At 42.3% G+C, this 16,611-nt stretch overlaps 1 protein-coding gene and 2 non-coding genes across 5 annotated transcripts; 1 reads left to right on the top strand and 2 right to left on the bottom strand.

Annotated features, from left to right (window-relative positions):
- Positions 1–1,535: 1,535 nt before the first annotated feature.
- trnar-ucu lies at positions 1,536–1,627 on the bottom strand. Its single transcript is given in 2 exon segments — positions 1,536–1,571; positions 1,591–1,627. It is a non-coding gene; the product is annotated as a tRNA-Arg (tRNA).
- Positions 1,628–2,149: 522 nt separating this feature from the next.
- On the top strand, positions 2,150–2,222 carry trnak-uuu. Its single transcript has one exon. It is a non-coding gene; the product is annotated as a tRNA-Lys (tRNA).
- A 3,891-nt stretch (positions 2,223–6,113) lies between these two features.
- Positions 6,114–14,131, bottom strand: patl1 (PAT1 homolog 1, processing body mRNA decay factor). Of its 3 annotated transcripts, none has more exons than XM_031560139.2 (18): positions 13,985–14,131; positions 12,940–13,045; positions 12,446–12,834; positions 12,190–12,234; positions 11,827–12,027; positions 11,345–11,464; positions 10,995–11,081; positions 10,551–10,753; positions 10,092–10,236; positions 9,379–9,496; positions 8,943–9,040; positions 8,702–8,761; positions 8,415–8,560; positions 7,988–8,147; positions 7,688–7,813; positions 7,414–7,505; positions 7,133–7,282; positions 6,114–6,441 (listed from the first exon to the last, which is right to left on the bottom strand). In XM_031560139.2, the coding sequence occupies exons 1-18, from the start codon at positions 13,997–13,999 to the stop codon at positions 6,420–6,422; spliced, it is 2,283 nt and encodes a 760-aa protein (XP_031415999.1). In that variant the 5' UTR covers positions 14,000–14,131; the 3' UTR covers positions 6,114–6,419. The 3 variants fall into 3 exon arrangements, with proteins under 3 accessions (XP_031415999.1, XP_012685168.1, XP_031415998.1); XM_012829714.3 differs by having other exon boundaries at positions 11,363–11,464; positions 12,154–12,234; XM_031560138.2 differs by having other exon boundaries at positions 12,154–12,234.
- Positions 14,132–16,611: the final 2,480 nt, after the last annotated feature.

Consider the following 16,611-nt stretch of genomic DNA (forward strand, 5'->3'; position numbering starts at 1 on the left):
TCAGTTACAATAAAGGGGTTTTTACATTGTACAGTGTCTATTTCTCGGTAACTTTTTAAAAATCTAAGCAAAAAAAAGTCAAACAAACAACCTTTAGGTACAAATACGACCATCTACGGAGTTTGGTTTGGTCCGCCATCTTTTTTTTTTGAGCTTCCCGATTTTCAGACGTGAGCATAAACGCGATCTGATTGGGTACAAATACGACCATCTACGGAGTTTGGTTTGGTCCGCCATCTTTTTTTTTTTTTTTGAGCTTCCCGATTTTCAGACGTGAGCATAAACGCATAATCTGATTGGCTAGCGCCTGTGCTGTCAGTTATGCATGAAAGGCAATTTGATTGGCTGACACATGTGTTGTTGCTTGAAAAGTTGAACATTGTTCAACTCCTGCAGCAAGCAACGCATGAAACGCAACGCAACGGAACCCAACAGATCCACAATTCAGTTTGGCAAAGGATGACGTCACCCCTTTCAAAGTGAATGGGGATGCGTCAGCCTTGCCGGATCAACACATTCTGACGGAACCGTGTGCATGCTATGTTACAGACCATTCACACCTACGCGTTAGAATGCGTTGATCCAACGGATGTCGGAGGAGGAGTCTGGCGCGTGGGGTTCTGTTGATACCAGAGACGTTATAGTGAGATTGACAGGTCAACAAACCAATCACGCCACTAGCAAGCTGTTTACCTTGTAAGTAGTAGCATGCTAACATTAGGTAGGGGGCTCAGACACCTCGCAAATCTTATCAGACGTATTTTTCAGTTACAATAAAGGGGTTTTTACATTGTACAGTGTCTATTTCATGGTAACTTTAAAAAAATCTAAGCAAAAAAAAGTCAAACAAACAACTTTTAGGTACAAATACGACCATCTACAGAGTTTGGTCGCCATCTTTTTTTTGAGCTTGCCACTTTTTAGATGTGAGCATATACGGGATCTGATTGGCTAGCGCCTGTTGCCTCACGAAAAGTTGAACATTCCTCAGCATGAAACGCAACGCAAGGGAACCCAACGGAGCCACAATTCAGTTTGGCAAAGGATGACGTCACCCCATTCAAAGTGAATGGGGATCCGTCAACCCTGACGGATCAACGCATTCCAACGCAAAGGTGTGAATGCTCTGTCAAAGAAGAAGTTACAGGTCTGTGAGAGCCAGAAATCTTGCTTGTTTGTAGGTGACCAAATACTTATTTTACCGAGGAATTTACCAATTAATTCATTAAAAATCCTACAATGTGATTTTCTGGATTTTTTTTTTCATTTTGTCTCTCATAGTTGAGGTATACCTATGATGAAAATGACAGGCCTTTCTCATCTTTTTAAGTGGGAGAACTTGCACAATTGGTGGCTGACTAAATACTTTTTTGCCCCACAAAGTCCTTGCATTACTTTTGAAAGACATGGACATACGATAACTGTTTCAATTACTTTGCGAATTAACACAAAGGCTTAAAATGAATTATGTCTTTATTTGACTGGCCTTGCCTTACTGCCAATGTGGATAGGCTAATATCCCCTATGAAAAAGTGCGACTCCGGTGGGACTCGAACCCACAACCTTTGAATCACTTCATGAGTGCTTATCTAGAAGTCCAATGCGCTATCCATTGCGCCACGGAGCCACCTGTTGCTATGGGCTGTTCCAATACATTATAGAACAAGATTTTAGCATTTGTCGGTTTTAGTAATTCTGTCACTTCGTTTTAGTATGATGTCATTAGTTAGAATGTCATGAACCTGATTTAATAGTCATTGTTACTACCATTACTAATGCGCTGACGTTATATTACTTTGGTGATTTGCTACCAAATTAAAATCATGTTCAAACGCTGTAGTGTTTCGCTTCTGCTATATATAATCAGAGAGCTGAGTTGCAGCGTTGCTTGGTAACTTTTCTTAGGTACTAATTTACATCAAAGGTGAAATAAGGTCGGGAGTTGCGCTCTTTTCTCGACCTCGTCCACCAGCTAAACATACGTTACAGTTATTATCCAAAAAGCCACCTGCGCTCTATATTAACTATGGTACTAGTTTCATTTCAATGTAATTTTGGACAAGCCAACCTCAGAAAGCCTTCTAGAACCGAAACTAGCCAGATACCGTACTCGAAGAATGAAAATGTCAGCCGATAGGGCGCAGTCAGAGCCCGGATAGCTCAGTCGGTAGAGCATCAGACTTTTAATCTGAGGGTCCAGGGTTCAAGTCCCTGTTCGGGCGGAATGTTTTTTGAGGTAGGTCTACTTCTATAATTTGCGAAACTGTGTTATGTTGAGCTATAGTTGTACATGAAAGTCCGTCAGAGGAAAGTGTCGTCTGCAGTCGCGACACTGTCGGCTGTGAAGCCGCGCCCCCAGCGGCAGGTCTTCCCTACTTCACCCTCGGGCCCTCAGCTGTTGATGCTGGGTCCAGTGACCTCACAGGGGTCAACCTCTCTTCTGCCACTCCTGCTCATATATATTATCTATATATGTCTATGCTCTTGCTCCTTCCCCAGTCCGAAAACAGACCCGCAAAGTACTGCACAACATGTGCAAGAAATGCGGGCAGTTCAGGACACCGGAGACTGGACACATTATATACTGCCCATCTGTAGAGGCTGTTCCTAAGGAGCAGTGGTTGGAGGATATTTAAAAACATAATTAATTAATAATTATTGTCTATAGTTGTTGTTTAATGGCTGATTGAAAATAAAAGTTTGATAACAACAAAAATGTATATTCCTTCTTTGTTTTTTTTTGTGTTTTGTGGATATAAAAATGTATTAACTGGAACCAAATGGTTTGTGAAACAAATAAAGTACCTCACACATAAATTCAATGTAGATGTATCGATATCTCACTAATATAAGGTTCATTAAAAGTAACGTGCAAACAAATCGTGATTTCCAATTAATAACAATTTTGCAGTAAATAAAGCACACCTCAATTTCTGCTAACGATGGGATTCGAGCTAGAAACCTTGGGGTCAACTTTTCTCTATAAATGCATTCAAATTGGTGATAATGGACGTTGGCCAATCGCGGTGCTTCTCTCCATCATTGTGAACTTGGATGACGTTACGTTACGCAAAACGACGCTCCTCATCTAAGCTCTCCTCTCTCTGCTGAAGCTAGCACAAGGAAAGACAACTCGTCAAAGTAAGTAACATGAACATGTTTTTTATTTTTCTCTTCACAGTCACACACGTTTTATTTCCATTCGTCACTTAAAGTCGTTTGATGTGGTTGTTGAACCTTACATTACGTTATATGGCATACATATGTATATTACTTCAGTCAGCTTAGCAAGCAGTCGCTAATGAAGATGTTGTTTTCTCTGACGTTATTGTGCCAGTCGGCTGGCTGTTCGAAAGCCATTTTTGTGTAAGTTATAAATTAGATATCGTATTGATGGACAAACCAAGCCAACGTTAACGCATTCGCTAAAGTTACGCGCTATGTAGTTAGTTCGTGTAAACAAACAAAACGTTGTAAGGTTGACATATCAAACTATGTCACGTGTAATAACTACAATATTACTATGAAGGAAACGGCTATGTGTAACTATTACTCTGAGCCGAAACTATTGGTAACGATAACGGTACAGGAGTGTGTGTTTATGTGCTGCAGTGTCAGTGTATTGTTGAAAGCATCCTCACATTCAGTGTTTACTTGTTGACTACTGTGGGTTTGCTTCCAGTACCTTTGTTTTACTTTAAATATCAACTCTTCCAGTTTGTTAGCTAATACCATTGATTTAAAGTACCTCCTGAGAATAATGGAATGTTTTAGCCCACCTAGAGCCAAGCAAGAATGACAGCTGTTCATGGTTAACCATGACATTACTGTATCTGAAAGCAAAAAGACATGTTCTCAGTGTTGTTTGCCTAACTAACAGTATAACGGTTCTCATAGCTATGCACTTGTTTAGCACACGCTGTGATACATAGTTGTAATTATTGTCATTGCTATTATGTCCATGTTGTCTTTAGATGAGCACTAGACCTAAGAGCCACACGCGCATGGGAGACGCAGAGCGGAGTGGATGGCGAGGCTGAGTGGCTGTTCCACCCCCAGTCCTGCTATACGTGGACTGTGACTGCTGCGTGAGTGAGCGAGCAAGCTACAGACCAGGCGTAACTTGGTAACGTAACGTCATCCAAGTTCACAATAATGGAACCCTGCGGCTGGATTGGCCCACGTCCAATATGAAAATGGAGAGCAAAGGCCAGGATTGGCTGAGGAGAACCAACTATCCTGAGCCACATGAAATTGTTATCTGACTACATGTTTCAAATGGATGGATGTGTAAAGGGAAACAAAGTGTCCTTTTGACGGATACATCTGTAATAACAGGTCACACATTTATTATATAAAATAATTCCTTTAAATTCGAAGTCCGTAAAAGTAATTACTGGATATTGGGTTTTCAAATAAACCAAGACTGACACACAGTACCAATCAAAAATTTGGACACGCCTTACACAAACCAGAATGTGTTTTGGATTTTTTGCTTTGATGACAGCTTTGCACACTCTTGGCATTCTCTCAATCAGCTTTATGAGGTAGTCACCTGGAATGGTTTTCCTACAATCTTGAAGAAGTTCCCAGAGGTGCTGAGCACTTATTGGCTGCTTTTCCTTCACTGCGTTGTCCAACTTATCACAAATCATCTCTCTCCTTCTTGGTCAAATAGTCATTACATAGCCTGGCCAATCCAGTTTCTGGGCCTAAAGCTGACGGAGGAGTTGTCCTGAGACACCAACACAGTGTCCGTCATGGGCAAAGGCCAGCAACGCCTCTTCTACCTCCGGAAGCTGAGGAAAGAACACCTTCCTCAGAGACTACTGATCAATTTCTACCGCTGCGCTATAGAGAGTGTGCTGACATACTGCCTAAACGTATTGTTCTCCAGCTGCAGAAAAGGCTGAGCAGGCAGCCATCCAGAGGCTGATTAAAACAGCGGGAAGGATCATCGGGGCAGAGCTGCCCGACATCCATTCCATCTCCACCTCCCGTTGCCTGCAGCGTTCACATCGCATCCTCACTGACTCTTCACACCCTGCCCATCATCTGTTCCCGTTACTCCCTTCAGGGAAAAGGTTCAAAATCCAACAAAGCACACCTCCAGAATGGCAAACTTCTATCCTCATGCAATAAGGCGACTCAACAGCTCACCCAATTAGTAGTAGTAATAGTAATAGGGCTATTCACTGTTTACCAACCCTGCACAGCACAACTGATGGCCACAAACACATTAACAAGGCAAGACATTCCACAAATGAACTCTTGGCAAGACACATCTGTTAATTGAAAATCATTCCAGGTGACTACCACTTGAATCTGATCCAAGAGTGCAAAGCTGAAATCAAAGCAAAAGGGGGCTACTTTGAGGAATCTAAAATATAAAACATATTCTGGTTGGATAAACACCTTTTTGTTTACTGCATAATTCCATGTGTTCTTTCATAGCTTTGATGTATAGCTGCAGTAATAATCTACAATGTAGAAAATAATAAAAAATAAAGAAAAATCATTGAATTAGAAGGTGTGTCCAAACATTTGACTGGTACTGTAGATAAATAAAAGACCACAGAAAAAAAAAAACAATCGTATTTCCGATCACCCTCATCAAGAGAGCCAGACTTTATATATGGAAATTAGAAACTCCTCAAACTTTAGTCCTCCTTCCACAATATTCTTCTGTTGGCAAAATTAATATTGGGATCTACAAAGGTTAACTACTGTTAACTGTACCAGTTAAGACTGCTTAAAGCAACATCTCCAATGTTTTCTTTTCTTGCAGTGGTTAATCAACTAGGAGGGGTGAAATGGCTACAACTTGAAATGTGTTATTTTTGGTGAATACAAAATAGTTCTGACAGGTTGTGAATTAATTTAGTAAAAGTCAGTAGATAACACAGACATCCAAGCAACTTCAACCAATTTTCTTTTTTAAAATGTCTTTCAAAATATGCTTGATGCAAGATACAAAGTACCAAGGAAGTAGAAAATAGCTTTAAGTTGGTTGTCTCTTGAGCCTTGTAGCTGTTTAATATAAAATGATGTGTACACAAATTCAATCCATGAAGAAAGCTTTTAAAACATGGAGAAAAAGCAGAAACACTTGATTTTAAACAATAGAAATAGTTTTTAATTTTTATGTTTTTGTCACAGGCATCAATGTTAACAAGATTTAAAAATGCTGATTCCACTTCATCACTCAACCTTCATGTACGCTCACTCACACATACATACATACATTCTGACACACCTATGTTAACACAAAGAAAAGAAAAAAAAGTGACAATAGTTTTTTTTGGATTAAAATCAACTCTAATCCCTCCCTTGCCACTCAACGCATTCATTCACACATGAACACTTGGACACTAACAGTCAGCCTCTGAATAAAGGATTCTTGACGTCCAAAGTCATTTCTACCTGGATAATGCAGTGATCCTGGAACAGAAAGAAATACAAGTTAAAACTTAAGACAAACACTTCAGCTACATTTTATGATTGTGCAATCTCCCAAAAACACAATCTTGTACACTACATGGCCACTGGAAGTAGCTGGACATTAGCAGAAAATGTTTTTCAACACCATGGACAGCAATATGCAATTGTGATGAGGTTGAGGTCAAGGTTCTCAATCAGCCATTTATTTTCCTCCACACCAAATGTATGGGGGCACCAAAATTTGGAGCAAGATTATCTCAAATTTTACTTTATGCTACAGTATTTCCATTAATTGGATCCAAGAAAGAGCCTGACCCATTCTACTTGGTGGCCCATTCTACTTTGGACTACCACTTCACTGCTGAGCTATTCCTGCTATTTTCACTTAAGCTGACAGGGGCAAATGTTAAGGGGTAGAAATTGGATGAACTAACCTACTGGAGAGATGGCCTTGTATGGCCAAAGTTGAAAGTCTACTGAACTCTTCAGTACGACCCATTCTACTGCAAATGTTTCTCAATGTGCAATGCGTGGGCATTTATGTACTTTCATGCACCTATTGGCAATTGGCGTGCCAGAGACATGTCCATACACTTGGGCCATATTGTCTACAGGGGTGAGAAGTAAAATACAAACTGTGCCAGGTAGTGTTGTGTGTGCAAGAGAGAGAGGAGGCGGAGAGAATGCTCACTGTAATTTCTCCTGTAACAGCTCCAGCCTCTGGCGGTCTACGTAGCGAGAGAAGAGAGAGAGAAGGTTGGGAGGCGTGAAGAGAGGAGGGGAGAGCGATGAGGAGGGGACTTTCAACAGCTCTCGGGTCACAGAGAATACCAACTCTGTCCTATAAGAAGAAATAACAGCCAACATGAGCAGATTAAGGTGATAAAAATGATGCAACACTTCACTCCCATCATATCACTTTAGCTGACAAATATCACTCACTCACTCACTCACTCACTCACATACACTTACCATCGGTTATCATCCATTAGTTGACAATTGGGATCCGAGCTCTGCATTCTCTCGCCTTCACTCAAAATTAGGTAGAGCAGTGTCACACCAAACTAAGGGCAAAAGGATGTGTTGGGGAAAGTAATAAAAAGAGAAACAGAGAAACCTCTGGTGAGAATACAATACAATACAATGGGGGGGGGGGGACTTCTTTCTGAACTAACAAAGTGAGTACAAACACAATAAATGCGTGTTGCTTCAAACTAGGCCTTTTCCTTTCCAGTGAAGCAGGTACCTTATTTTGCAGTACTCTGGGGAGCTGACCCTCACTGCCTTGCAACTCTTGCAGGAGGTCTGTGAGGGCGGAACTGGACATGGACTGGATTACTATAGCAACTGGCTCAACCAACCAGCAAAGGACCTTGGGTAGGAGAGATATTTTTTTTGGCAAACCACCAAAAAACACTTGTATTTAGTAACATTGCAAACATAAACAGTTGATTACTTGAGTGCATGATCTCACAGAGAGGTTGAATTGTGCCGTAAGGGATTGTGTCCCAAAACATTACTCTTTTCTCCCTGAAAAATTCCATACCTGATCCTGCTTGTCTTTCTTTGCCAGGCCTGGCAGATTTCGAGCAATGCCCATGAGAACAGCAGCAGCCTGTGGTGGGGGCAGGAAGGGGAGGAGCCTGGACATGAGGCGTTTCCCCTTTCTCACTGACATGATCATGAGGCACTGTTCATCACTCACTCTGGGGACAAGAGAGAACACAACTCTGGATGGTAAATATGGGTTACAAGCAAGAATGTGTAGTTCCATTTAAAAACATATTTCTCCCCCTTACATGTTTCGTTTTTTTTTTTCATTGAGAGGTAATACATTTAATTGTTTTTAAGACGAGATGAATGTCAGCCTTCAGCACGGAAAGTATATAAATCATTATTCTGGAAACTAGAGTCATTAAAGGAGCACGTGACGTGACGCCTCTACACTCAATCTGCCCTTCCTCACGCCTCACCTGTCGTCCCACTCCTTTTCTTTGAGGGAGTTGTAAAGCTGCAGTGTGTGGGTCTTGTGCTGGTCCAACAGGGCCTCTCTCTGCTCCTCGGGCGTTTGCAGGAATTTCTTTTCAAAGTCCTGGACTTCCAGCAACAGACTGTACACCTAAGGTCACATCAGGCAGTCAGTCAGGAGAAGTCAAGGGTCACTGATACTGTGAGAGAATGTGAAGTAGCCTAAACAAAACAAACGTCATGAATGGTTCCTATGCAGGAGAACCAAGGAAAAATACATCTGGGAACTCACCTTTTCCACAGTGTAGAGAATCTGCCGTCTCTTGTTCCACACCTGCTTTTCCCTCTTCTCCTGTTCATGTTGAAACAGATATGTAGAACATCAAAACCACAGCGGACCACTCGCTGGATTAGACTGGTCTGTTTTATAAATTTAGGGAAAGACGCCCCTTTATCCCTTCATCTGTTTTGGCACATAAGACATAAGACAACATCAGTGTATTTTTGAGTTTGGAAAGGATTATGGAACCAACCTCATCATCAGTGCGAGTTGTCACCACTGCATCAATCATCTTCCTGGGATTATTCACACTTGAGACGGTGAGCTTTCCAAGGGAGCCAGCAAACTGAACTGTGAAAAAAAATAAAAAAATAAACATATCCAGTGTCAGTGGATCATTATTCATAATGAGTGCTTCGATGATAAGTTTATTTAATTATCTAAACTATGATTATGTCGATTGCTCTTTGCTTGTCCACTTTCGGTAATATGTAACAAGACCTAAATCTGTATTCTGGCAACTTGTCACAAAAAGGCCATCTCTGGCTGCAGCTAGGCTGACACAGTGGCTATGTATGACATTGGATCCCAGTCCCCTGCATTTCTATTACAATCAAATTACCTCTGCATTTCTGATATCCTGCTTACAAAGCTACACCAGTGCTAATGGGATGCCCCCTGATAGTTACCTGGGCGGTACGTCTGCTCAAATTTGGCCACCTGAGGGGTGATAAGTTTGGTGGTGGGCTCCTTCCTGATACTGTCTTTGTCTCTCTCCAAACGCTTCTCCATCTTCTCATAATAGTTCTACACAGGAAAACAAGGTCATCTTAAAAACACATAGGAAACCAAGCAGCTGTTGTCCAATTAACGAAATAGTCTAGCAATAACATACTGTTCAGTACATTTAACCTTAGTATAAAAATGTCAAGACGGGATCCATTTCAGACTCACAGGCACCACGGTATCTTCTACGAATTTTGGTTTGGACAGTCTGCCCAGGTAGCAACGCAGACCACCGTTGCCAAGATACCAACAACCAACTTAACAATTCAAATAGAATTGTGGGATTTGAAGGCAGTTAAGGATGCATGAATGCTGCCTTCAAAATTAGGCCAAACGAAGGGATCTTAGAAGGCCGAATTTTATACAAATATCTGATTCACCATTAATGCAGATTTTTTTCTTTCCGTTTCAGACAGACCCGGTGACATGGTGCGATTTGAGATCCCAAACATAAACATAGAACATAAAAGTTGAACTAGTGCCAATTTCCCCCCCCCACACACACACACACACACACACACACTACCATATCCAGCAACAATATGATTTAATATATCTGTGTACCACAAGAGGTGTCAAACTGAAGCTAGAGCTGAATAGTGCTGGCAGTTCCTACCTGATAGTAGTAGTCATCCAGGTAAGGATCAGTGCTCTGGAGCTGCATCATCTGGATGCGCGCCACCCAGTCCTTCTCCTTCTGAGTCATCAGGTTACTGTAGGGGTCCCTGCTGCGCCGATCCCCTCCTCTGCCACCACGGTCACTGAGACACACATTCAAACATAAGTATCCTAGAAATGCTGGAAGGATAGGAATCCTGTTTTTTTATTGATTTATACATACATTTAATAATGCAGGCAGCCACTACCAAGTATTTTGAAAGGGGACTGTTTTTTACACAGAAACAGTAGGTATAGATAGATACATCTTGAATGCAAATGGGGTGCTGATCATCAGTGTAGCTTTCACCAGCAAAACCTAGAATAAGGCCTGAATGTGGAGCAAGTCGTGTCCCAAACTCTTTCAACATATCATTTGTCCCAACTCTCATCCACATGCTATAGCATGGATACTAACCCCCGGCTCTGCATCCTCTGCGTAAGCATCCTACGATGCTGAGGGTGGAGGTGTGTAGTGTTGTGCCGGATGGGGTTGTGGTTAGGAGGGGCAGGGTGTGGTCCCAATCTGGGAGGAGGCTGGCTGAAAAAAGGTCGAAAACCCACACTCCCACCTGGCAACATGGGCGGGGGACCAGGGCCACCTCGAGGAAATGGGCCCATCTGGAGAACAGGTAGAAGAAAGGATTAAAAACAATGTGCACAAACACATAGACTTGAATAAAAAGTACCTTGACAAACTTGATTTATGTTCATTATAGATTTACAACATAGTGGACATCACACATTTTTACCAATAATGAATTTTACTTAAGATGCAGGTGATTCAGGGGTGTTAGTTGTCTGTAGTTTGTACGTTTTTTTTTGCCATTCATGTCTTTCCACTTGCGTGGGCCTAACACACCTGAGAGTTGAGCAGTTGGGCCCGCTGGATCTGAGAGAGAATCGGTCCCACCCCAGCAGGAAATGGAGGCCGACACAGAGGAGAGTTCTGAAAGGACGCAGAGACCATCAGGAAAAAAACAAAACGCACCACAAACCAAAGATGATAAAACGTGAGGCAGGAATGAAAAGTGTTCTTTGTGGTCTATGCAAATGTTTCACCTCCTTTCATGTTCATGACGAAGATGAACAACTATACATTAACTAAGACCATGCATCGCCACCTACCAGCAGGAGCAAACTAACCAGTAGATCTAACAGAGGAGGTGAATGGACAGGAAGGAGGAAAGACAGGAGAGTAAGAGGACGCACCCCTCCGGGGCAACTCACAGCGATGTTGAGAAGGGTGTTAGGAGAGAGGCGCTCAGGGAAGGGAGGGGGGTAGCGGTGCTGGACTGGAGCTTGTACATGAACCGCAGTAGGGCAATGGATCTGAAGGGAGAAAACAGGACTGTAGCTACTACTGTCTACTACCAACCAAGACAGACATAAGGGGAGAGAGAATCTGCAATATCACAAAACAACCACAGCATAGACAGGGGTCCTCATATATTTGCTCTGATGATACACAAGACTAACATGAGCTACTGATACATAGACTAACATTAACAACTGATAGAAATATATATATTTTTTTAAATCACAGACAAACTCACTGGAAATCCATTAACAGATTACACCAGTTTGGGAACATGTAGAAGGGGTTGATAATAGAACAAGGTCAAATATACATCTGCAAGATTGCAACAATCATTGGATCATCTAGCAAACCACAGAGCAGAAAACTGACTAACCTGCTGGTTGAAGGCATGACTTAGTGGCTGTTTGGGAGGGGTTCCGATGGGCACCGCCCTCACAGGAGGGCTACCAATGATCGGTGAAGAGGAGCGGGGTGGTGGCACCCTCTCTGATAGGTCTAAACAATCTTCAGCCCTCATTGTAGGGGGTCTCTTTGGTAGCCCCACCTCCTTAATGATGGACATCAGTGGGCTGTCCTATATGGAAAAACAAGCAATGAACTGATGATATTCTGAGGACTACAATACTGTACAAGTCAACCAACACAATAACTCAGCAAAACCGCTGTATTTTGCTAAACAGGTTGAATTTCTAGACTGTACCTCCATGTGAGTGACCAGTCCAGGAGAAATACTCACAGGTCCAAATCCCATGCTGTTCTCCCATATACTGTGAGAATTCATCTAAGGAAGAGAGCCAGGGTTAGTTCATGAGATAGACCTATCCAACGACCTACTCAGTCAGTCAGACAAACTTTTTCAAAAGGTAGGCTTTACATTTATGGCTTTTAGATACAGCCACTGAGTGCACACGATCATATCCATACATAAAAACATACATATCCATGTAATTCCAGAACATAAACGCTAGATTCCACACCATGGCAACATTCACCTGTGGCAAGGGTGGTGGCCCTCTGTGCAGGATGTGTTGGTGTTGCTGGTAGCTCAGCAGCGAAGCCTGGAGCGAAGCGGAAAGACCCTGGGCGTGAGACATGGATGGGAAGCATGATCGGTCTGATTCTGCAGCGCCCACTCCAGCAATGGCAGGATCTGACCCCAGGAGTAGACGAGTCAAGGATTCAGCCAGATCCCCACCACCCCGCTCTTCCAGGCCGGGGGGAGGCAGTGTGGAAGCGGAGGGACGGGGCAAAGAGGAGGGGTGCGGAACACTCCCCGCCGGAGGTGGTAGTGAGGCACTAGACACATCGCCCTCAGCCAGCAAATCCCGCACCCCCTCGTCTAGCTGCGCCAGGCGAGCATGCTCCTCCTGCCAGTCATCATCTGAAACCAAATCTCAATCATTATGTAATCAGACAAAAACACATCATGATGACTAGTTCCCTCTCCAAAAAAATGAGCCTAATTGTCTCATAACTCTGGACTCACCAACAGCACCGGCTCCGAATGTGTCATCATTGAACTGGTCGATGTCATTGTCCCCCTCTACCTGCCCTTCCTCTTCCTCCTCCAGGGTACAATCTTCATCCAGAGACTGAGATTGATTCAGGTGGACAGAGGGAGAAGACACATCAAAATGTAATGCTGACTGTCACCGTAAAGTAATGAAGGGCATGAACAAGAATATGTGAAGGGGACTTCATTTATTCATACTTTATCCAAGCCTTTCAGACAAGATTCAACATTAGGTAAACATATGAGCTGTCGCTGAAACCACTAATCATTAAAAAAAATTGAATTGGGGTAAGAACATCGAATCAAGATAGAGGTTTGTGGGTTCTATTGAACAGGTTGCATTTCGCGCGTTTACCCTACCGCTAATACTGGCAGTTAAGCAATCACTTTGGCTGGCTGTTTCATTTACTCGGCTACTCGGTCATGGAAAACAGCTAACGTGGCTAGCTGTCTGCCCTATTTTGGGGCTGCTTCATTGATGAATCTGCCATGTTTAAACTAGAATGTGCACACACTGACGAAAAGCCACCACAATCAGTGGTGGCTTTCCAAATCGAAACTCATCTACGTGGCGACAGTGGGTTAGTTTGCTTATACATAGAGTGCATTGGGTAGATAGCTCGCTAGCATGGAACAGAGATAGCTAACTAGCTAGCTAACTAAGCAATTGACGTAACACCAGAAGCATTTCTACCCTTGACCATTCATGTCGACGAATATGTCTATGGGTTACAGATGGTCCAAAAATAAAACTGCACAGGATACCATGCTACCAATAAGTACCGTTATTAATTCCTAGTTGCCCCAGGCCTGCAACCCATGTACGGATAGGGTGACAAGGGCTGGTGCTCACAGGCCGCACGCAACGTTAGGAATTTTACAGCCAGCTAGCTGTGAGGAGCGGTAAACAAAGACTTAACCCTACAAAAATGAACCCAGTCATTTTCCCACCTATTTGGTTAAGAAGCGGACATATGTAGTTTTAAAGATTATGGAGAGTGCAATAAATTGAGGTTACCTGAAATCGGAACATGTATCCTCGCTGAGCCTGTGAAAGGTAGCTAGATTTACCCTATATCACAACTGAGAGCGGCGCGCAAATTACGCAGCAAAGAGGCTGTCGTGAACGCGCTATTGGTGACGAGCATGCAGGGAAGAAATGCTGGTCTTGATGAAATAAGATTCATAACATGTCTTCTTAATTAGTGCAATACAAATAGGCATTTATTATTGGAAAACATATGTGACTTCATAGCCATCGAAACTTTTCAAACATTTATGCCTAAAACATTTGCAGCCTGGCTATAGCTAAGCCTAAATGAAAAAGTAAACATTTCGAAATTGTCTTGAACTTGGTAGACAGCATTCATAGACATACAGTGGTGGCCAACATTATTGGAACACCTGATAGATCTGAAAATATTGACCTTTTGTTTGCCTCCAAAACATGATTTAATTTCATAATATTCATGAAACATGCAGATGGTTGCTCTGAGCACAACAAATATCAGATAAAGTGAATCCTACTGTTTTTATCCACTTTTAACTTTAATATTTGGTATGTCCACCTTTTGCAGCAATTAAAGCAGCACATCTCTCTGGCAAAGTGTCAATATATTTCCTGAGAACTTCAACACTCATGTTATCCCATGCCTTCTGCAAGTCAAGCCAAAGGCTTTCCTTTGAATGTTCAATAGATCTGTCCAGTTTATTTTCCAACTCGCCCCAAATTTGCTCAATGGGGTTGAGGTCCGTACTTTGAGGGGGCCACTCCATCATTTTCAATGTTCCAGCAGATTCCTTCTGTCGCAGGTAGTTCTGGAAATAGTTAGAAGAATGTTGAGGGTCATTGTCCTCTTGGAAAATAAATCCAGGCCCAATAAGACGAGTCCCAGATGGTATTCTGTGCCTCATCAGAATGTGGTCGTATACTTTCTTATCCATGATGCCATCAATTTTCACTAAGTCACCTGTTCCTGAGGCTGAAATGGCACCCCACACGTAATACTACCCCCTCTGTGTTTAACTGATGGCAAGAGACACTCATTTTTATATCTCTCCCCCTCCCTCCGTCGAACATACACTCTTCGCATGTTGCCAAACTGTTCAAACTTGGACTCATCAGTCCACAACACTTTATACCAATCTTCCTTTGTCCATTTATTGTGTTCTTTTGCAAATTTCAGGCGTTTCACTCTATTTTTCTCTTTCAGTAATGGTTTCTTTGCTGCTATTCTGCCAACAAGTTCTTCTTCTCCCCGTTTCCGACGCACAGTTCTTGAAGACACTGTTGCACCATTAGTCATTAGTCGGTGTTGATCTCGTCACGCAGTTCTCGTGAGGTCTTTCTTCGGTCCTTAAGACTGAGAATTTTGAGATGCTTCACACTCTTTTTTCTACCTCTCCCCTTTCGGTTCCGGTGTAAATTGGTGGTGTCATTGCGGTCTGAAGTCTGCGCTCTCAAGTCCTTGGCTATGCGGCGGTTACTCCAGCCAGAATCAAAAAAGGGCATTTATTCGAACCCGTTGCTCACTCGTTAGCTCCTTCTTCACCTCAGCCATGTTCAAAGAGCAACATGTGCTTCAAGACTACTTCCAGAGGCTTTGAATTTATACCAATTGGTGGTGTGGCAGTGACAAAACCCTGATGTTACCAATCACTTAATGAGCAGGATAGGCCTTGTACATTCAAAAGAATCACACAGCTGTGTCCTAAGACTCTTGCATTACCATCAATTTAACCACAATCACACCTTACAATGATTACCCAAGTAATTCTTCTGTGAAGGAACATGATTGTGTGACATTGACAGTGAAATAGGCCTAGCTTGTATTTTGTAAGGAAAATTACCTAAATCTCCTTATGATGGCTCTATTCTATGGTTTATAGAGCATATTGATGACTTTGTAGATATTTCATTCATTTGATGGGTATTCTAATGGCCAATTCAACAAAAACAAATGAAACCTCTTAAATATGCCAAGTGTATAATTTTGGCCACCACTGTATATACATATGTATATATGTCTATGGACAGCACTGGTCAAAGTAACCCATGCGATTCTGGAAAGTAGCCTAACAATGGTGTACGCCCAAAGAAATGTGCAGCTTTTTACAATCATGGTGACAAATGATGGTCCCCAAATTAAAACATACATTTAAGTGAGAATTTAATTGAATACAGGTGATTGTTCTTGCTTCACGAAAAGGCAATGGACAGCACAATAATAGAGAGTCACATGTTGATGTATTTTATTTTTACATAAATAAGTTTATATTGTATTTTGAGGAGGGCCTACTTAAGACGAAATTGGTGCAATTAAAAAAATGTCAACAGCAGAGGGCACCAAAACAAAGAGAGTCTGCCGCTATCATGAACTGATCACTCTAAAAAAGGACTGGGGCATGACAGGATAACAGGATTTCACCTCCACATATCTTGCACATACTCAAGCTAACGTGGAAGGATTGGTACTATTGTTGTATGAGCTCTGTTGCCAGTCACAATAGTCCTGTAAACTGAAATTAGCCTACTTTAGACTTTGTGATTCATTCTCCTCACTGTGATCCTCTTTCAGTCATAACCAAGACAACATGTTAAGTTCCTTGTGGTAGTGGTTAGGGGGCCTCACATTGCCCCGACCT

This window comes from Clupea harengus, chromosome 22 (assembly GCF_900700415.2).
Source record: "Clupea harengus chromosome 22, Ch_v2.0.2, whole genome shotgun sequence".
NCBI lineage: Eukaryota > Metazoa > Chordata > Actinopteri > Clupeiformes > Clupeidae > Clupea > Clupea harengus.